Source organism: Neomonachus schauinslandi, chromosome 11 (assembly GCF_002201575.2).
Source record: "Neomonachus schauinslandi chromosome 11, ASM220157v2, whole genome shotgun sequence".
Taxonomy (NCBI): Eukaryota; Metazoa; Chordata; class Mammalia; order Carnivora; family Phocidae; genus Neomonachus; species Neomonachus schauinslandi.
In genome coordinates this window covers 55,035,307-55,056,494 of record NC_058413.1, presented here as the reverse complement: position 1 = coordinate 55,056,494, position 21,188 = coordinate 55,035,307, and the positions used below count along the sequence as shown (strand labels likewise).

At 56.5% G+C, this 21,188-nt stretch overlaps 1 protein-coding gene across 1 annotated transcript in view; it reads left to right on the top strand.

Moving 5' to 3' along the window:
• The window catches only part of GDPD5 (glycerophosphodiester phosphodiesterase domain containing 5), an 81,824-nt gene that overhangs the window by 54,009 nt on the left and 6,627 nt on the right, over positions 1 to 21,188 (top strand). The window contains exons 4-14 of the mRNA XM_021704667.1: positions 1,320 to 1,423; positions 4,361 to 4,454; positions 5,087 to 5,146; positions 11,061 to 11,159; positions 11,466 to 11,559; positions 11,938 to 12,083; positions 16,965 to 17,047; positions 18,223 to 18,373; positions 18,865 to 19,083; positions 19,597 to 19,754; positions 20,007 to 20,154. Of these exons, the coding sequence (XP_021560342.1) occupies positions 1,320 to 1,423; positions 4,361 to 4,454; positions 5,087 to 5,146; positions 11,061 to 11,159; positions 11,466 to 11,559; positions 11,938 to 12,083; positions 16,965 to 17,047; positions 18,223 to 18,373; positions 18,865 to 19,083; positions 19,597 to 19,754; positions 20,007 to 20,154 (1,356 nt within the window). The remainder of the gene's footprint in view (positions 1 to 1,319; positions 1,424 to 4,360; positions 4,455 to 5,086; positions 5,147 to 11,060; positions 11,160 to 11,465; positions 11,560 to 11,937; positions 12,084 to 16,964; positions 17,048 to 18,222; positions 18,374 to 18,864; positions 19,084 to 19,596; positions 19,755 to 20,006; positions 20,155 to 21,188) is intronic.

Sequence of the window (21,188 nt, the reverse complement as noted above, 5' to 3'; positions counted from 1 at the left end):
ATGGCTCCTCCGGGTTTGAGGGCCTTTCCTGTGTGCTGCGAGAGGCAGAGTGGGCTTGAGGACCCCCAGTAGTTTGGGAGACACGGCCCCATGAGCAGATGACGGTGCAGAGGGCATGAGTTTAAAGACGGGGGCACTGATGCTGTGGGAGCGGCGTGGGTGGCCGAGGTGGAGTCCAGGAAGACTTCACAGAGGAGGTGACATTTGAGCTGACTGAAAGGTGAATGGTGATGTTAGGCAAATAAGCCAGGGTGAGGGAACTGGTGGGGGAAGGGGATAAAGCTCGAGAGGTGAGGGGAACACCCCCAGAGGGGCCTCCTTGCTTGGCTAAGCGGTGAGGAGCCATCAAGAAGTTACACCGGGGTTAGAGCCATGCCTCTGGGCTGCAAGGGTCAGAGAAGCCTAGGGGAGCTGCGGGGAGCCCACAGGGTTCTGGGCCGTGGCCAGGCCAGAGATGCCTGGGCCACCCGAGCCCTGCAGCCCCTCAAGGTGGGGGTGGCCTTGGTTCTTTTCTGCACTGACTTCCCCTCACCCGCTGTTGGATTGTGCTGATGATCTCAGCAGTTTCCCAGAGAGCAGGATGTTCCAGCTGGTTGTGCTTCTCAGATAAGAGGACAGACGAAAGCAGGGATAAACCTGAGGGCCCAGCCGGAAGGGCCTGCAGACTTCTCTGGAAGCAGCAGTGTCGGGGCCCCCACCGCCATCCCTGCAGGAGCTCGGGGGGCTACGTGGCCTAGGCCTGAGGGGCCGGTGCCTGGTACGGGGTGGGGGCAGAACCCTGTGCTTCAAGTCCAGAGGCTGGGGCGCTGGTCTTGAATCCTCTGCTGGCTTGCTGTGTGACTAGGGCAAGTAGCTTCACCTCTCTGGGCCTCAGTGCGTCTGGGTAGCATGGGGCAGAGGTGAGAAGGAGCACCTGCACTGCAGGTGTGTGTGGGAAGGGAAGGAGGTGAGGGATGTGACCTCGCAGACGGCCGGGTACCGTGCCAGCGCGAAGCCTTTGTTCCTGGGGGCCATCGCCGGCATGGGCAGACTGGTGCACCCAGGACAGGCCTCAGCCAGAGTGGCAGAGGAGACCCCCGGGGTGGAGGCCTGATGCCGCCCCTAGCTCCCTACCATTTTGTGGCTTTGGGCTCTGTGGTGTTGGGCAGGTCGCTTCCCACTCTGAGCCTCAGGTCCCCACCAGGATGAAGAGGGTAGTAATCCCTGCCTGGCAGGTTTAGCTTTAAAGGGGGAGGCAGGAGGAACATTCTAGGTGGGAGGTGGCCCGAGGGGCCAGCCCCTGACCTCACTTGACCCCTTTCCTTGCTCTGCTCTTCCAGTGGGAACGCCTCTGGTTCTTGCTCCTCACCTTCACCTTCGGCCTCACGCTCACCTGGCTCTACTTCTGGTGGGAAGTCCGCAACGACTATGATGAATTCAACTGGTGAGTGGGGAGGGGGAGCACGGGGGCACGGGGGCCTAGGCAGGCACTGGGGGCTGTGGTTTGAACCTGTCTCCCAGGCTGACTCCTTCCTGGTGTGCTATCATGGAAAACGGGAATGGCACACTTGGGCAGGGTTCAGCCGGGGTCTGGGGCCTCTGCACCTCATCGTAGACAAGAACCCCAAGGCCCAGAAAAAGACCGAGGGCCTCAGCAGAGGAGGTGATGCCAGGCATCCGAAATCCCTGAGTAGGACCTTGGGCAGGGCTGGCGGATGCTACGGTTCTGGAATAGCTCAGGGTCCTTTGTGGGCACGAGCCTCAGGTCCAAGGGCAGGGCCGCCTGACGCTGGTACCTGGGTGCCCGAGGGTACCTGCTTCTTCCTCAGCCCCTCCGTTGCCTGCCTTTGTCAGACAGTGAAAGGCACGGGAAGGGGAGCAAGTTCCCTGGGCCCTAGCGGGGAACTCCTCCACTGACAGGTGTGGAAACTGAGGCCCCAGGTCACACAGGCAGTGGGAGCAGAGGTGGGGCTCGGAAGCCAGGCCTCCTCACTCCCCATCCCGTGCTGCCTTTTTCTTCCGGCTAGAAGTGGTGTGACCATGAGCACACTCAGTCGAGCCCCTCTTAAGCTCAGTTTCCTCTTCCATAAGATGGGATAACGCCCCGCTCATCAGGTCTTTCTGAGAATGGAACGAGATGTTGGCTGTGGGAGGGCTCAGAGCTCCACGTCACCCTCAGGGCCGCTTCCCGGGCTGGAAGGCGGCGGCCATGAGGTTAGAATGTGGGATTTCTAGGACTCTGGCCTTCTAGTGGGCTATGGTTCTAGGACTCTGGGATGGTCCTAAGATGCTGTTAATGGAGTCTGGGCAGCGACTCCCCTCTGCGCGGCACGAGGCTGTGGCCCCGTAATTAGCACAAGAAAGGATGTGTGGCTATACCCCTGCCACCCGGCAAGATGAGCCTGAGTCCCAGAGGTGGCCTCTGGCCTTTATTAACTGCCATCCATCAATTATTCATCCCCCCAGGTATCCAAAGCACGGCACTGTCGTGCGGGAACAGAAACATGCCTGCTGGCCCCCCGCTGCACACCTCGGACAGTTCTGCTGAACTGGAGCGGGTCCACCCCCATCATGTACGGATGGGGAAACTAATGCCCCAGAGGGCAGGACTCACCCACGGCCACAGAGCCGGTTAGTGCCAAAACAGTTTGAGGACCACCTGAGGAGACTGAAGCTCAGAGAGGCTAAGTAGACTGTCCAAAGTCACACAGCAAGATGCGGGCAGATAAGGGACTCGAGCGTGGCTGACTGTCACGCTGTCCACAGAACGACCTCACTCTGCCCAGCGACTCAGTGCCCTGTCACTGGGCAGTTCAATCAGAGGATGGGTGCCTGCCCTGTTGGGGAGGTGGCAGGGGGAGGGCCTGCCTGGGACTTAGGGACCTCCTGAAGACCTGCAGCTCCCTCAGCCTGTCACTGAAGTTTCTTGGAGTCGGTGCTGGGATGCAGGAGACCCTGGCCTGGCCCTCCTGGTCTCGACAGGGTCTGGGGATCATTCACGCAGTGAGAGGTTGTGAGCGAGAAACAGGTGGTCCGGGCGGGATGTGGAGAGCCAGGGAGAGGCCGTATGGGCCGTTGCTCTCCAGCAGGGCTCCCTGCCGAAAGTGAGAGACAAGTGTCACCAAAACATCTTTCAGGAGTCCTTCCCAAGGAGCAGGTCCTGCCCTTCTTTAGGCCTCAGTGTCTTCAGCTGTACGGTGAGAAGAGTGAACTCAGTGATCTTCTAAGCAGTGGATTTTCCCCTGGAATCTGAGGATGAGGGTCTCGGGAGGGTGCAGGAGAAGGCAGGTGCCCCACAGTGTCGTCCTGGTGTCCCCTCCCAGCCCCCTGCCCAGGCCCAAGATGGCAGCAAGTCGGAAACTGCCTGGTGCCAGTTCACATTCTCTGATTACCCTGAGTAAACTGCTGCCTTCCCTGAGCCTCAGTGTCCCAAGCTGTCCAGGGGGCATGTGGGTGGTTCAGTCTTTCTGGAGAGCAACTAAGCAGCAGCAATCAGGAGCCGTAAAAAGTTCATTCCCTTTGGCCCTATAATTCTATTTGTAGGATCCTATCCTAAGAAAATAATTAATAATACAGAAAGCTATGTGCAAAAAAATTTTTTGTGTGTTTATTTATAAGAGTGAATCATTGGAAACTGCTTTCATTGGTAGAAAGTTGGCTACATATGGCACATTAATTCAGCAGACCACATGGCTGGCTGTTCGAAAGTCATGCTTCCTTGGGATTTTTACTGACATCAGTAAATTCTTGCGTGAATAATGAGAAGAGAATTGATTGAGTACTTACCACATGCCTTGCCTCACTTTGTGCTCAGGAAGCCCTGAGCCCTTCATCCTATAGATGAAGAAAAGAAGGCTCAGAGAAGTCAGGGATGACATCTGATCGATCCTAGGATCCCCAAATTTTCATATTTTAGCATTGAAATTCAGATGAATGTCACAGTCAGCGGCATCTTAGACTCAGGGAAGCCTGTCACCTCTGCAGGGTCCTGCAGGCCAGTAGGAGACAGAGTGGGGATTGGAACCCTCTGCACCTCCCTCCAAAACCCAAGCTGAGCACATGCTAGATGTGGCAGGGTCCTGGCTTTGCTGTTTTACAAATATGTCAAACCAGGGGAAACCCACTGGAAGAGAGGTCTGCAAAGTCTTGGTGATGGTTCCTTCTGGGCAGTAGAATTATGGTGAATTGTTGTTCTCTTCGTTATGCCTCTTGGTGTGCCCCAGTGTCCACTGGCCGGACTGGTGAGCACGGAAACCGTGATGACGTTACGGAGCGGTCCCCGGCCTGGTCGCTGAGCCTGGCTGTAAGAGCCGAAGGCCCACTGGCCCCGGAGAACCTCCTGGTTCCCTGATGCAGGTCTGACCTCTTCCCCTCCGGGCAGGTACCTCTATAGCCGCATGGGCTACTGGAGTGACTGGTCTGTACCCATCCTCGTGACCACTGCTGCCGCCTTCACCTACATCGCGGGCCTCCTGGTAGGTGGGGCTGCCCCAGAGGGCAGGCGGGCCTGCTCCCAGGGGGAGGGCGAGCCACCCTGGTCAAAAGGGGCAAGCTGGCTTTTCCCAGGGCCTCTCAGCCTCCTGCACTGCTGGGGCTTGGTCTCCCTTAAGGTGGGAGGTCCTCTTGCTTTTGCCCCATCCTGAAATGTTTTCCTCCTGACCCAGTGCGAGCCCTCTTGCTCTTAGAGCCCACTGCAGACTGACTCTTCCAGAAGCTTCTGCTTTGGTTCCTGCTCCCAATTCTCTATTCCCTCAGACTCGGGTCAATCCCCCTGCTGGACTGGGGGCTCTCGGGGGACTAGGCTCACATCTGCTTCAGAATCCTGGGGCCTCGAACTCCCAAAACATTCACTGGGCAGCCCAAGTGCAGCAGGGCCCAGTGAGCTCTTGAGGGAGAAACTGTAGAGGAGGAGAAGCCAGAGGCCTAGAATAATCTGGGAGGTGGCCAGGCTTGGGCTGGGCTGGGCATTCCCATGGCCTATGGGGAGGTTTGTCGACGACTCCGAGCCAGGCCCAGAGTAGCAGCGGGTGGCAGGGTGTCTGGGAACTAGCAGAAACCTTCGGGTCACACAGGGCCCTGACTGTCCCCCTGTGGGCCCCCTCTTCAGGTCCTGGCACTATGTCACATCGCCGTGGGCCAGCAGATGAACCTGCACTGGCTGCACAAGGTAAGGGCTACCTCCGCGGGGGCTGGGGGAAGGGAGTCGAGGCTGTAGGCTGCAGCGGCAGAGGACGAGCTTGGACATGCCATCCTCGCTCCTTGGGAGGAGGCCATCCTTCCTCTGGATCCCCATGACAGTTGTTCCAGTAGCTACCAGAGTACTCACGCCGCACCTGTTCTCACAGGCTGGCCTCCGTTAACTCATTCAACCCTCACGCCCTATGATATAGGTACTGTTATCATCCCATCCTGCAGTTGGGAAAACTGAGGTACAGCGAGGTTATGAAACTTGCCCAGGGTCTCCCACTTAATAAGATCCTACATCTGTAGCTGCTGACTGGCCAGCACACAGGTCACAGCCCCGGCCCCCTCTCCTCCTCATTCTTCAGTGAGCCCCCACTGTAAAACTCGGCCCAGTGATGGGACTCCCAACTCAGAGCCCTTCCCACCGCTCCCCTTGCTCCGGGGTGATCCCACCTCCCCGACTAGCACTGAGGCCCTGCAGGACTTGGGCCCCACTAACATCTCCTGTGTGGGACGGTCACCTCAGCTTCTGCTGCATGAGACAGCCCAGGCCCTCCCAGCACGGCGGCCTCTTCTCTACCTTACCTCTTCGCCCTTGGCCTCCCTTTCTCTCTCCTTTGGACTCCTTCCTTGGTTTGCCTCCTGTACCTACAGCCTGCTCAAGATCGTCCAGCCGTGGCAGGCTCCCCTGCCACAGTCCTGAGCGTCTGTGCTGCCCACTTCCACCGGGCTCCCCCGCCCCAGCCCTCCCCAGTCTGGGAGCTCCCTGCAGGCCAGGTTGGCTTTGCCCATCTCCATGTCCCCTGTGCCCCCTCAGGACTGGGCCCATACATACATTCTGAGCCTCAGCACTCAGGCCGCTGATTGCACGTGTGGTGCTAAATGTATGTGGCCGATATCTGTCCTTCCCCGGGCCTCAGTGGGCATGGGGTGTGGTAGAAAGCCGATCGAGAGAGCCCCTCCTTCCCTGGAGCACGTGGGCCTTGGAGGGAGGCTGGACATTTCTTTTTTCCCAGAGCCTGGCTCAGAGTGAACATGCTGTTTAGGAAGGGGCAGAAATGTCCAGAAGTAACCTTGAGCCCGTGAGAGGGGTGCAGAGTGACAAGGGGAGGGCTCACTTCCTGCTAGAAGGGGGACACAGAGCAGGAACCAGAAGGACGGGGGGGCGTGGGGGCAAGAAGCTGGGCTGTGCGGAGTGGCAGGTGCCAGTGGGCATCCAGGGGGCCTCCGAGGTCAGGCGCTGGGGAGTCAGACCCTGGTGACTGAAGTCTGAGAGGAGTGAAGACCAGCTGGCCGCCCTCCCCTTTCCTCCTGCCTGTCACTCTATCCCGAGGTCTCCTCTGGGCTTCTGAAGTCCCCTCATGAGGCACTTTCTTCTCCTGGCTGAGCAGCTGACACTTGAAAGAACTGCCCCAGCCGGCACGCCAGGTGGGGCCGGCACCCACTGGGGTCCCCTCCTCTGGCTCACACCTGCTTCTCAGCAGGCCGGGTCACACCTGCTTGATCCTGGTGGAGAGGCCTCCGGAGGACCGGAGCCAGCCCGGATAGCAGATCAGTACAGGGAGTCGTCCCCTGGGGCTGGAAGGATCAGATCCCTTCGTGGGCACCAGGGCCAGCTCCTGGGGTGCCAGTCCTGCCTTCCTCCCCCCTCAGTCCCCTCCCGTGAGATCTCGGGGTGAACAAGGTCTTTCTAGGCAGAGCTGATCCATAGCTGGACCCACTGCACCAGGAGGGAGGGAGTTTCTGGGGGCTGGGAGGATTCAAGCAGGGCCTGGAAATTCTACTGTTCTGCTTCGAAGATTCTGTCACTTGATTCTAAGATTCTAAAGAATCCTATTTTTTGTTTTAACCAATGTTTAACCATCTAATACATTGACGCGGTTCAAAATTTTAAAAGTACTAGGAAGTATGGAATGCAAATCTCCCTGCTATCTTCCCAGAGATATTTTAAGTATGTGCAAATATGCATGTACATTTCCTGTTTTCCTCCTTCTTTCCCCAAAAGTAGCCTGCTCCCTCTCTTCTGCACCTTGGCAAAACCAGAGCTCCTTGCCCTTTGGGTGTTGAGAGCCTTCCCATTGGCGTCCACCCCTCACCCGTGCCCCACCGGCTCATCCCTGGTTCCTGCGGCTGATGGGGCTGCCCGACATCCCCGCGCTCTCGTTTCCTCGCTAGCGCAGTGTGGCGGTGAGCTGGGCGGGGAAGTGTGCGGTAAAGAGTTCTTACCACGTAGCCTCGTTGCCCACTGCCACCGATCCACGCCCCGCAGTCTGGGCTTAGAAAACACCCTCACCATAAAGCGTTCACCGATTTCTTGACTTTGGCCAATCCATTGGGTGAGGATGCCACTAGTTTAAATGTGGGTTTCCCTCATGATGAGTTAGCAGCATATTCCACATGCTGGAGTCACTTACGTTTCCTTTTCTGTAAACTGGCTGTTCCTCTCTTTTGTCCTTTTTGCGATGGGATTTGCTTTTCACTTACTGATTTGGAGGAGCGCTTTATAGATTCAGAGAATTAGCCCCTTGGCTGATGAACTACAAATAATTCTTCCTAATTCGTCTTTCGACTGGGCTTGTGTTTTTTGCCATAGGAACTTTTTTATTCTTCAGGGTGTGAATGTGTCATTTCTTTGATGTCTCCTGGGTTTTGTGTCAGACTTAGAAAAGTCTTTCCCAGAAAAAAATGTCTCTGCTGGTATCACTTGGTAATTGTATGTTTCTACTTTTTTTTTTTTTTCAACATTTACCTGTTTTATCTTTCTGGAATTTATTTGGGGGTATAATATGATCTTTGTTCTTTTTTAGATGGCTTCCCAAGTCCCAACTCTCTGTTCAGTAATCCATTCCTTCCCTCTAACTTGAGATGACACTTTTATATTAATTTTTTTTAATGTATTTAGATCTGGGGGCACCTGGGTGGCTCAGTCAGGTAAGCATCTGACTCTTGATCTCAGCTCAGGTCTTGATCTCAGGGTCGTGAGTTCAGGCCCTGCAATGGGCTCCATCCATGCTGGGCAGGGAGCCTACTTAAAAAAAAAAAAAAAGATCTGTTTCCACTTCTCTCTCCAGTCTCATGCCAATATCGTACTGCTTTACCTACAACAGTTTGATGTTTTAATCATTATCTTTATTTTGAGAGTCTCTGGTTCCCTGGGATCACTAGTAGGTGCAGGCTGCAGAACAAAGGGGCCCAGGATGGTGCAGAGAGGGAGTCATTTGGGGCAGACAGGGTACTGTGAGCAGATCTGGGAGTCCCCTTGGGGACCTTCCCCCTTCCTGCCCAGTCTTCCCAGAGCTTCTGTTTCCCAGAAACAGGAGCCAAGTCCAGGGGCTCAGAACGTGAGAAGGTCGAAGTGTGCTCGGGGCTTTCCAGTAAACAGGAGGTGCTTTCCCTGAGATGCCCCCCTTCCCGCCCCACCCACCACTCCAGAATCGGCTCCCACCTCCCCAGGCCCTTCCCCGTCCTGGCCCCGGTCAGACCCCACCGCCCCCATCTGTGGCCTTGCCTGACTCGTCTGCTACAGCAGCAGCAGCCCCCAGCCCAGGGCCTGCCTGGAGGAGGTGTCTCAAACTCTGCCACTAACATTTAGTAAGCGTTTACTCTCTGGGTGCCGACCATCGTGCTCTATTAGCACACCACCTGCTTTCTCTCCCTTGTCCCCACACCCCTTTCAGGTGGGCACTCTCTCTCCCTGTTGCACAGCTCAGGAGACGTGCTTCCGGAGGCTAGCCTCTCCCCGTAGGACCGCAGCGCCGGGGTCTGACTGAAGGAGGGGATGCGCGGGGCCCCCGAACCCTGGCCAACCGTCTGCATGGGGACCGCAGGGCCCAGCGTCCTGCCGCCCCCGGGAGGCCGCTGTGCGGCCCCTCGGCAAGGCTGGCTTCCAGCCCCGCGCTGCTCGGACGGCTGCCTGTGTCCTCCATCCCTCCCGCGGTCCTCTCAAACCACAGTCCCCTGCACAGAACTCCAAAGACCGCTTTCACAGGAGCCGAGCATGCCATCTCTGGGCCTTCTGGGTGGGCTTTATCCTTTCCAGCCACATTTGAGGAACAATGGTCACGCTGGGCCCCGGTGCTGTTATTGTGGCTTCGGGAGACAACATGGGGTGTGGGGGGAGCCCCACAGACATCGAGCACCGCGGTGATGCTGCTGAGCATAATGGTTGCCACGACAGCCACGGCAAGACTCGGAGAGAATAACAATTTTAACTGCGTTAGGATTATGGGAAATCAGTGTCATTGCACATCTCTCCACTAGCAGTTAAATGTGGTGAGACTGTCAGAAACAACCCTCCAGAGACCTTGGCTGTGCCCAGGGCCTGCCTGGAGGGGGCAGCAGTGGGGGGGGGGGGCACGCAGGGAGCCCATGTGTGGAGGGGGATTTCTCAGGGATGGCGAGCACACTCCTTGGCCTCCCTCCACTGCAGTGGGACACCCCAGAAAGAGCACGACCTCCGAGACAGGCAGGATGGGGTTCACTTCTGGATCTGCCCCCTCAAAGCTGCGTGGCAAGCAAACCCGCATGCTGAGCAGTTTCCCTGCATGTAAAATCAAGGTGATCATGACCTCACCTGGGACATTAGAAAAATAAACATGAGGAAAGCAGGACGTCCGTCCCCTGGCCTCGGGCACGCGGGCCCTCTGTCTGCCTGCGTCTCTCCCCTTCTCGTGTTTCAGCCCATAAAGGCCCCCACCCATCTCAGCCTTATTACTGCTTCTTATGGGAACATTCATTTCCGGGCTGATGGGCTGGAATGACAAACCTCCAAAGGAAAACTTAATCCCAGGCAAGGATGAATCCTCCCTGCCTGGCAGGGAACGAAGATGGATCAACTGCTGTCTCTGGCCTCCCCGTGCCAGCTCGTTCAGTTGGTGGCGGGCCCTCAAAAGGCGTCTGCCTTGAGAAAGGCCCTGCAGGAAGAGAAAGGGGGTGGCAGTGAGGAGACAGCTCGCAGCAGCGGTGGCGCAGGGGGTGGTGGCCTTGACTGGCCCATTACGGAGAGGGGGGTGGGGGACCTGGGGGAGAGGTGTGACCTGAGCCTAGAGGTGCCAGGCTTGGCAGGGAGGGGAAGGTGGCTGGAGTGAGGGGGGGGGGTTGGAGGGGGGGCTGGGGACTGAGTAGTCAGAAACCAGGCTTCACTTAGTTTGGGGGAGCATCTTGCATTGCATGAGATGTTTCAGATCCCATCTGTCCCCAAAGCTCTCTGTCCTGTGGAGGTCCTGTCTCATCTTCCCTCGGAGTCACGCTCCTTGTTTCTCCAGGAGGCAGCTCCAGGGGCAGCCCACCCCCCGCCCCCCCCACCCCCGCACACAGTAGAAGCTGGAAGCAAGCCTTGGCAGTGGGGCCTGTGGGGCAGAACCCCACCTCACTTCTTGCTGTAACCTCAGGGGCTATCGGCTCTTGCAGGGGACCCGGCTCCTCAACCTCCTGCCCCCGAGGCCTGGATGAGTCACCCTTCGCCCCAAGGGCTGCTGGCAGGGCTAGGAGAGGCCTTAGCCATGACCGGCTGGGCCCAGGAGAGGTCCCCACTGGCCGAGTGTCTTCCTTCCTCACCCCCTCAGGGGGCCTGGACCCTGGGCTGAGCCTCCGCCTCCCCCCAGCTTCCTCCCACCTTCTCTCCTCTCCGGCCTCCCTTCTGTTCTCTCGAGGTCTGCCTGCCTCCTCCTGCCCCTGTCCCTTGCTGTCACTTCTGACTGGCCGTCTCTGGCCCTCTTTCAGTCGTGCCTCCTTTCCACTTCCCCACCTCCCTGTTTCGTGGGTCTCGCATTCCATTCCTCCCCGTGTCCTCTCGGCCTCCCCCCGCTGCCTCTGCCCCCCTGTGACACACTGGGGACACTCAGGCTGTCCAGGCACACCTGCTCTGACCCTCTGTCTGGTGATTGTTCCCCTTCCAGATAGGGCTGGTGGTCATCCTGGTGTCCACGGTGGTGGCCATGTCGGCCGTGGCCCAGCTGTGGCAGGACGAGTGGGAGGTTCTGCTGATTTCCCTGCAGGTGAGTGGGGGTGGGGGGTGCCGAGCAGCTGCGTCCTCGGGACCTTCCAGACAAGGCAGGGCCTTTTTATTGCTCAAGTCTCTCCAAAGGCCCAGAGGGGGCAGGGAGCGGTCTAGGTCACATAGTAAGTCAGAGCAGGGAGGGGGCTATAGCTTGGGGTTTCTGCACCCCGAGTTTCCTTCCACTGAAAAATGGAGACAGAGTTCCCTGCCCCATGGATAGAGACAGGCTGTCGGATGTCGGTGACCAGAGGGTATGGGCGTGGCTGGGAGCCAATGGTCCCTCTTGCCCCTTCCCACACACAAGGGCACAGCGCCATTCCTGCACGTGGGGGCCCTGGTCGCTATCACTGCGCTCTCCTGGATTGTGGCGGGACAGTTCGCCCGGGCAGAACGGTCCTGTAAGTATGACTGCCTTCCCAGTACCCAAACCGGCTTGTCCTGCCCTCACTTGGACGTCACCTAGGTGGCCTGGGGATGAGGTGTCGTTCTCAGTGTGAGGGTTCTGATTCAGAGTGGCCCACAGGTTCCACCAAGGGCTGCAGCATGTTTCCTCCTCTGCTTGCCTGTCTATGTGGGAGTGAGAAGTCAAGCTCACCTTCCCAGCAAGAATGGGGGCTGCCCGTGGTGCAGGGTCCCTGCAGAGCATCTGGGTCGTGACGGGGAGGGAAGAGAGGTCCAGCATCCCCCCCCCCTTCCAAGCTGCCCAGGGTTCATGGGTGGGCCTCATGGGAGCCACACGGCTCACCAGCAGCCTCACTCACAGCCTGTGTCTGCAGCCTCCCAGATGGCCATTCTCTGTACCTTCTTCATCGTGGTGTTTGCCTTCTACCTGGTGCCTCTCACCATCTCCTCTCCCTGCATCATGGAGAAGAAGGATCTGGGCCCCAAGCCAGCCCTCATCGGCCACCGCGGCGCCCCCATGGTGAGTGCCACCTGAGCGTCCTAACAGAGCAGGGTGGGCTGGAGCTGCCATTCTGGGGGAGACAGGCCAAGACCTATCTCCTTGTAGAGAGAACCTTGTAGGGAAAGGGAGAGAATAAACGTAGTGTAGTAATAGCAATAATCTTTAGCCCTTTCGGAGGGCTTCTGGGAAGAACTGGTGGAAAAGCTGGGGAGCTTAGATGGGACTGAACCCTGAAGCGTCCTGAAGGCATCTTGCTTAAAAGATTTAACTTTTATCCTGAGGGCCCTGGGAAGATGCAGGAGGGCTTCAGGCCGGGGCCAGACCCGGCCAGGTTGTGGGTTGGGAAGGCCCAGGAGAGAGAGGTGCCAGGTGTGGGGAGAACAGCAGGGCCCTGGGTTGCAGGAGTCAGCAGGAGCACCTTTCAGGCTGTGGGGGGTGGAGCGGATGGGTACAGCTCAGAGCCCACTGCTAAAGGGAAGGTAGCTGAATGGGGTTGAACTGGAGAGAGGAAGCAGTCAAAGTCAGAACCCTGTGACCCCGCAGCAGACCTTCCACTTGAGAGGATGGCTTCAGAACCATGCTTCTTCAGCCTTCGGCAGCTATGGGAGCCTGGGTCCATCCCTATCTGCTCTGTGCCCGTTTCCTCATCTTGTGTTCTGGGCTAATGAGAGTCTGCGCCAGTGGGCCATGCAAAGCAGGACTTAGCATGTGTGAAGTGCCCAGCTATGAGCCTGGTGCACAGAAAATAAGAGGCAGACATTCCTGCTTTCTGGGGCAGGCCTTCTCCCTTCTCTGGACCAGGGGTTCCTTTCCAAGAACACCCTGAACTTGTGGTTCTTAACAGAGGCAGTACCACTCTCCACCCCCAGGGGGGCGCTTGAGGACTTCGTGAGAGCTTTTTCTTGGTTTTTGCAGTGATTGAGGGTTCCATGATGTTGAATTTCAGGGTAGTCAAGGTGGCCTCACAAAGTAACTTGTAAAAGGAGGTGTTGAGTCTGATGGGGCTGTGAATCACCCTTAGGTTCTTCCCCACTACCTGTGGTGGGTGTTACTGTACCCATTTTTTAGATAAGACTCAGACATCTGTGCCCAGCTGGACCCTAGTGCCCTCCCAACATACCCTTTGCTGGTCCCAGCACCTCCTGGAAGAAACCAGCTCAAAGGCCATGGCTTTGGAGTCAGAGGAATCTGGATTTGGGGTCCAGTTTTGCCCCCATGTTGCCTGTGTGCGTCCGGGGTGTCACCAGTCCCCTCTGAGCCTTATGCTGCAGACTATCATGAACATAACTTAGAAGCACAGCCCGCGCAGGTGGACGGGGACCAAGATTACAGCCCCTTTTCTGTTCAGGACCTAGATTACCCACCTGGCCTGCTCTGGAGGCCAGGGGACGAGCTCCTGCACTGAAGGGGTGGTGCTCAGCCAAGGGGAAGGAGCCAAGTGGCCCCAGCATGGATCATTGTTTTAGTAGGAAAAATTTCTATTATTCATAGAAATTGCAAGAATGGTATAAGGAATCCTAGACCGAATAGTATAATGACTCCAAGACCACCTTCAACATCTATCAGTATTCTTGCCATTGTTTCATCCGTCTCCCTTTTTCTTTTCTGCTGCAATATTTTAAGATTTTTAAAAAAGATTTATTTTAGAGAGAGAACACAGTAGGAGGGACAGAGGGAGGGGGAGACAGAATCCCAAGCAGACGCCGCACTGAGTGCGGAGCCAGATGCAGGGCTCGATCCCACAACCCCAAGATCACAACCTGAACTGAAACCAAGAGTTGGATGCTCAACTGACTGCACCACCCAGGCGCCCCTATTTTAAGATTTTTTTTTAAAGTTTATTTATTTAAGCAATCTCTATACCCAGTGTTGGGTTCGAACTCCTGACCCTGAGATTAAGAACTGCATGCCCAGGGCGCCTGGGTGGCTCAGATGGTTAAGCGTCTGCCTTCGGCTCAGGTCATGATCTCAGGGTCCTGGGATCGAGTCCCGCATCGGGTTCCCTGCTCAGTGCAGAGCCTGCTTCTCCCTCTCCCTCTGCCACTCCCTCTGCTTGTGCTCTTCTGTCTATCTCTCTGTCAAATAAATAAATAAAATCTTTAAAAAAAAAAAAAAAAGAACTGCATGCCCAGGACACCTCAGTGGCTCAGTTGGTTGAGCATCGGACTCTTGGCTTTGGCTCAGGTCATGATCTTATGGGTTGTGGGATCAAGCCCTGGGTCGGGCTACACTCTGCCCTCGGCGTGGAGTCTGCTTGGGATTCTCTCCCTCTTCTCCTTCTGTTCCTCCCCTCCACGCTCTCGCTCTCTCTCAAAAATAAATAAAATCTTAAAAAAAAAAAAGAACTGCATGCTCCACAGACCAAGCCAGCCAGGCAGCCCCCTTGCTGTAATATTTTAAAGCAAATCCCAGACATCCAGACATCATATCGTTTTGCCCATATATACTTCAGGATATATCTCTAATCCATAAGGACGTTTTTTGTTTTAATATAATGACAACTACAGTGATGCAGTTACACCCAACCAAATTAATAATTCTTTAATATTATCTAATACTGAATCCATGTTTAGTTTTTCTTTATTGTTTCAAAAATACCTTTTTACAGTTGAGTTGTTAAAAATCAGGATCCAAACAGGGTCCACATGGTGCATCTGGCTGACATGTCTTCCAAGTTTCTTTTAGTATATATAGCAATCCCCCTCCCTTTTTTCCATATGCTGTTTGTCAAAAAAACTGAGTCATTTGTCCTGTAGAATTTCCCACGTTGTGCCTGTGGCTGATTGCGTCCCCGAGGTGGCTGCTGAGTGGCTGGCACGAGCGCCTGACGCAGCCCCGTGGGTCACTGCGCCTGCACGTGTATTGGGGTCTACACCTGCAGCATCACCACCTCTGGATCCACACGTGTGTGTGATAAGCCCGAGTGCACACTGCTGTCTTGGAGATGGCGTCCGTGTGCCCTTGGGTGTATGGCTCATGTGTGTGTGTGTGTGTTCTTTAACATTTGGTCAGACCAACTCCAGCGCTGGAACTTTGAACCACAGTGGACTGCCCAGCTGAATTTGTGACAACCGCCCCCCCCACACACACTCAGAATCCCACTTGGGCTTAGGCTGAGGCAGGTAAGGATTAAGAATTCGCCCTGAGGGGCCCCTGGGTGGCTCAGTCGTTAAGCGTCTGCCTTCAGCTCAGGTCATGATCCCGGGGTCCTGGGATCGAGCTCCACATCGGGCTCCCTGCTCGGCGGGAAGCCTGCTTCTCCCTCTCCCACTCCCCCTGCTTGTGTTCCCTCTCTCGCTGTGTCTCTCTCTGTCAAATAAATAGAATCTTAAAAAAAAAAAAAAAAAAATTCGCCCTGAAATCCTGCATGCTTCTTGAAGCCCTCTTGGGGTCCCCAGGCTGGCCAGGGCAGGCTAGGTTTCCACGGCTCTTTCTCCAGGAAGCCAGCACCTATCCCAGGGAGACCTGAGTTTACAAAGCCTCTGCCCTTCCCCATCACTTCCTCTGCTCCCCAAGGGTCTTTGTAGCCCCTGCGGTGCTCCCCACAGTCTACCTTCTGCAGCCTCAGCCAACAAGGGAGCTTTGGCACCTCTGAGGTGGTCACTTGTGAGACGCATGGCCGCAGGACATTTAGAGGCAAGATGGGCAGGAACTCCACTGAGTCCACGCCCATCTCTAATGCCTCCATGGCCCTGTTCTGCCTCTGGGTAGGGCCTCACACAGCTCACCTGACTGGGAGAAGGGAGCCGTGTCCCCCAAAGCTGCTCTGCCCCAGGGGAAGGGGAAGAAAGGAACTCGGGTATAGAGACTGCTGATGTCTCTCATCTCACCTATGAGCTTGATAACATTAGCCGGTTTTATAGCAAGAGAAGCTGAGGTGCAGAGGTGAGGTGAGCGGGGAGTGGAATTGTTCCTTCTTGGCCCCACAGCCCTTGCTGTGCTAGGCTGCCTCCCCAGAGGAAGGGAATGTGTTATGTGTGGGAGCGGCGTGGCCAGAGGGAGAGAAGATGGGCACAAGTGTATCTTGGTGGGAATGAGATCAGCCACAGGAACCCCTTACAGCCCATCCCTTCACTGCCAGAAGACCTCCCTTCCTCTTAACGCCCCCCACCCTCCACCCCGCGCACTGGGTCCTAGCCCAATCCTTGGTCTGGTGGTGACGCCCAGTGGCTACAGAGGATATGACAGGGTCTTCAGACCAGACAGAAAGAGGGAGGGAGACCTGGAACTCCCAACTGGAAAGACCCCCAACTGGAAGGACCCAGTGAATTCAGAGAACACTGAATATATATCCCCAAGGGGAAGATGGGGAAACTGAGGTCCATAGGAGAAAGACATGCACCGATGGTCACAAAGCTAGTTTATGGCAGGGCCAGGGCTAGAACTAGGATCTTGTGATGTATATGCTATAGGATTAATAGTAGTCACTTATTAAACACTTACTGCATATCAGACAACATGTTGGGGGCTTATAATCCCTGTAACGGTCTAGGGGATGGTCTTGTCATATCTGTATAGATGAGAAAACTGGGCACCCTGTGGAAACTCTGCCATCCTGAGTACCTTCTCCTCTCCCTCTGGGATCTCCACCCAGACCTGGGGTTAACCAGGAGGAAACATGGCCGCAGCCCCAGCCCCAGATTGCACCCCCACATTTATATACATCAACACTAACCACCCCTGCCTCCTCCCCTGCAAAGAAAACCTGTGAGGCAGGCACGATTTAACAGATGAGGAAACCGAGCCTCGGAGAAGCTGCGTGGTGCCCAGGGTCCCACAGCTACTGCCTGGACGAGCAGGAACTAGAACTAGGCCTACTCCAGCCTCCCAACACAGAAGGGTCTACACTAGCTGGGGAGGTGTACATCAGCTAAATCTTGGCTCTCCCTTCCTGCGTAGCTGGCCCCAGAGCACACGCTGATGTCCTTCCGGAAGGCCCTGGAACAGAAGCTATATGGGTTACAGGCTGATGTCACCATCAGGTAGGTGTGGGGGTTGGGAGGACCACAGCGCCACTCATGCCCGCCACATCCACATCTGGGACTTTGCTGGAGGAACTTCGGGTCCCAGAGCCTCAGAGATGGGAGGGCCAAGGCTTGGATTACCCACTGCAGGGCCCACACCCTATTTGTGACAAATGCCAGAATATAAAATAGGGAAATAAATAGATGCTCTTGGTTCAAGCAGGGGTGGGGGAGTGGGACCTGGAGTCCTGCCACAGATCCAGCTGAAGGAAAGACTAGATCTATACGGCTCAGCAAGACGGAGCTCAAACACGGATAAGTGAAATAAGCACATTGCAGAGCGATACAGTCACTGTGACGTCATTTATATTTTAGTTCGAAGACCACATAAAACGATTTCTATGTTCTCAACATGTAGATTTTAAAAGTACTTAGTAGTATAAAGGTTGAGAAGAATTCATACCAATCTCACAACAGACGACCTCTTGAAAGGGGGAAAGAGGCGGGGCTACCATGTGTAGTTTACACAGGTGGTGTAGTGAGTGAAGAGGGGCACCACACACGTGAGGTTCCGAGTGTAGATACCACCGTTAAGATAACCCATCGTTCCCAGTGTAGACATCACAGAATTGTGTGTTTATCACTTTCTAGCAGATGTGCCTTGAGGAAGGGGGCCACATGTGCCTCTTACTGTTTCACACTAAGATACCACAGGGGCTGTTGGCAGCCCCAGTCGGGTAGACCAGGATGGTGGTAAGGGGGAATGTGTCAAAGGGGGCCTGCATTTGTCCTGTCCTTTTATGGCGTCACATGGACTGGGTTCTAAGTCAGGTTCTACCACTTCCTGGGCTAGTGCGTTTGAGCTAGATACTTCCCTCTCCCAGCCTCAGTTTCCCCATTATCAAATGAGGTCGCACGTATCTGCTATGGTTGCTAACAGGCCCAGCCCTCCCTCTTCAGCGGTCCCTACCCACCCCCCCCAACCCTCACAGAGAGCCAGAGGGACTCACCCCCTGTCCTCCCTGTGCACACAGGGAGCCAGAGGCCCAGAGAGGAGCAAAGCCTGCCTGGGTCCCATGGGGGCTGCTGTAGGTGGGTGGGAAGGAGTGTATGGGTGTTGGTGGAGGGGATCACTGGTGGGCAGGTGAGGGACCTGGGTGGACAGTGACTTGGGGGATCCCACCTTCCCGCAGCCTGGATGGTGTGCCCTTCCTCATGCATGACAACACCCTGCGGCGAACTACTAACGTGGCGGAGGAATTCCCGGAGCTCGCCCGCAGGCCCGCCTCCATGCTGAACTGGACCATCCTGCAGAGGCTCAACGCCGGCCAGTGGTTCCTGAAGGTCTGGCTCTACCTGTCCCAGTCCTGGGCATGGAAAACACAGGCGGGGACCCCATGGAGTGACAGGGCCAGGGGCGGCCAGCAGCTCAGAGGACCCCTAGTCCCCTAGCATCAGTGACTCACAGCCAGGCTGGTTAGTGGCCTGCTTGAGCTCCTGCCACTGGAGCCCAGATGTCATAGTCGTTAGTGCTTGTTCTCGTTCTGCCTTCCCCATCAGAAAAAGTTGACACTGATGATAACAGTTAACAGGTAAAAACTGGGAACTCCGGCAAACTCCAAAGGGAGATTGGTTCCTGGTCTGAAATGCTACTAAAGGAGAAATGTGCTGGAGTCTGGGAGAAGTTCCAAGCAAATGACTTTTCAGGAAACGGGTGGCGTGGAGAAGTTAGGGTTGGGGTCTCCTAGACTCCCCACAGGGCCCCCGCCGTCAGTTTGCCTGACCTCGTGCTCGGTGGCTGGTGAGGCAGCCCCGTGTATCCCTCTCTCTGCCAGGCGGATCCCTTCTGGACGGCCAGCTCCCTGTCGCCCTCCGACCACAGGGAGGCGCAGAACCAGTCCATCTGCAGCTTGGCAGAGCTCCTGGAGCTGGCCAAGGGCAACGCCACACTGCTGCTCAACCTGCGTGACCCACCTCGGGAGCACCCGTTCCGCGGCAGCTTCCTCAACGTCACGCTGGAGGCCCTGCTGCGCTCCGGCTTCCCCCAGCACCAGGTGAGGCCCCGCCCGGCCGCGCCCCAGGCCTGGCTGGCCCCCAGCGTCCACACACCACACCGCCCGTCCCGACCTCAGCTTCCACATGTGCAGGATGGGGGAGCGTGCCCCTTGCCTTCCTGACAGGTTGTCCTGGGGACGGGAGGGACACAAGAAAGGCCTTTGAAACGGACAGAGGGCAGGAGCCGGTTCTCTGGAACACTCGTATTTCTGCATCCCTGTGGTGTCATACTCGGAGATCAGAGAAATTGGAAACCACTTTCTGGCAGCACACGGGACCGGTGGCAAGCTACAGAGTGACGCGGGTTATCAGTCTTGGGACGGGTCTAGAGGGGAGAGCAGTTTCACAGGCTTGGCTGGACCACGTTGTCCCCTGTAGATGATTATTACACGTGAGCCTCACTGTGGGCCACATCCCATCACTTTTAACCCTTCCAGGGGCTTTAGGAGGGGTAGACGCTGTAACCCCAGGTGACAGAAGCGAAATCTGAGGCTGCCCCCTTCTGCCTGCAGGTCCTGTGGCTGCCCAACCGGCAGAGGCCCTTCGTGCGGAAGGTGGCTCCTGGCTTCCAGCAGACGTCGGGCTCCAAGGAGGCGGCCACCAGCCTGCGGAAAGGCCACATCCAGAGGCTGAACCTGCGCTACACTCAGGTGTCCCGCCAGGAGCTCAGGTGCCCACCCCAGCTCACGCAGCGGGGGCCAGACGGACGCGCTGGGGCTTGTGGTTCAAAGAGTAGAGGTTGAGAGCATTGGCAGATCTGGGTTTTGTCTGAGCTTGCTCCTCTGCGGGGGGAGATTCCTTTCTCCGGAGACAGTGGTGAGGACAGTGGGTTTATAAAGGGGGACATGCTTCAGAGGCGTCCCACGCTGGGCCCGGAGGCCCCCCTCAGAGGGCTGACAGCCTCTGTCTGCCTGCCCCACAGGGACTATGCGTCCTGGAACCTGAGTGTGAACCTCTACACGGTCAACGCGCCGTGGCTGTTCTCCCTGCTGTGGTGTGCGGGGGTCCCCTCTGTCACCTCCGACAACTCCCACACCCTGTCCCAGGTGCCTTCCCCCCTCTGGATCATGGTGAGTTGGGGAACGGTCAGGGGGCAGAGGGTCCCTGGGAGTGTGCAGAGAGAGCCTGTGGCATGGGGTGGGGGGCAGGCTCCATGCTCGGGGCTCTCTGGTGAGGTGTCAGGGGTGGGGAACAGCACGTGAGGAGGATTTTCATGGCCTCTGGGGTCTGCACTAAGGTGCTAGGGGGTGGTTAGAACCTGGGCCCAGCCCATGGGGAGAAAAACATCACTCAAGGGCCCTAGAGGAGTAAATTACTACTTGGGGTTTGGGTTTGGGGGGAGTTATTATGTTTTGTTTTAAAGGAGGGGAAGGCATTAGAATAAGAGTAACAATAGAACAAGGATAGGGGACATTAAATGCTGTTCTGAGAATACAGCAAATAAAACCAATTTTTACGTGGCTGATCGAGCCCCTGCTGACAGGCCTGAGCTCCAGTCCCAGCTCTGTTACTGGGGGCTCGGGGCGCCCTTGACCTCCCCGCTGTGCTCCTACTGCCACCTCCCTGAGGACATGACAGCCAGTCCAAGGTCTTGTTACGGCTGAGACAGTGCAGGGTCACGGAATTGGATCTAGGTTATGGATGGTGTGTCCATCCACCTGCCCGTTGTCCTTACAAACCTCCAAGGGCTCTGCTCAGAACAAGGTGAAGTGATGAATGACTAGCAGCAGCAATGAGCACTCTCCAATTTCCAGGCCACAGGAGCTGACCAACAGCAAGGACCCCTGGCACAGCCCCGCTCCCTCCAGTTTACCTGAGATCGAGGGCCCTGGAGGCCTGGCCGCACTCTGGAGGCTTTGCCCTCCCTGGCCCCTGGAGGGGGAGCCCACGCTCCACACCCTACGGTGACACACGTACTCTTACACCCGCACAGATGCCGTACGCCTCTCCACCACATCCCTGCGTACCTGCTCGTCATTCACACCTCCACGTACAGCTGCCTGCCTTCCATTTACTCACCACCTGCTCACACACACACATACACACACACAGACACACCCCTCCCCGAGCCCACTCCTACAAAATACAATCTCAAGGCCCCAAG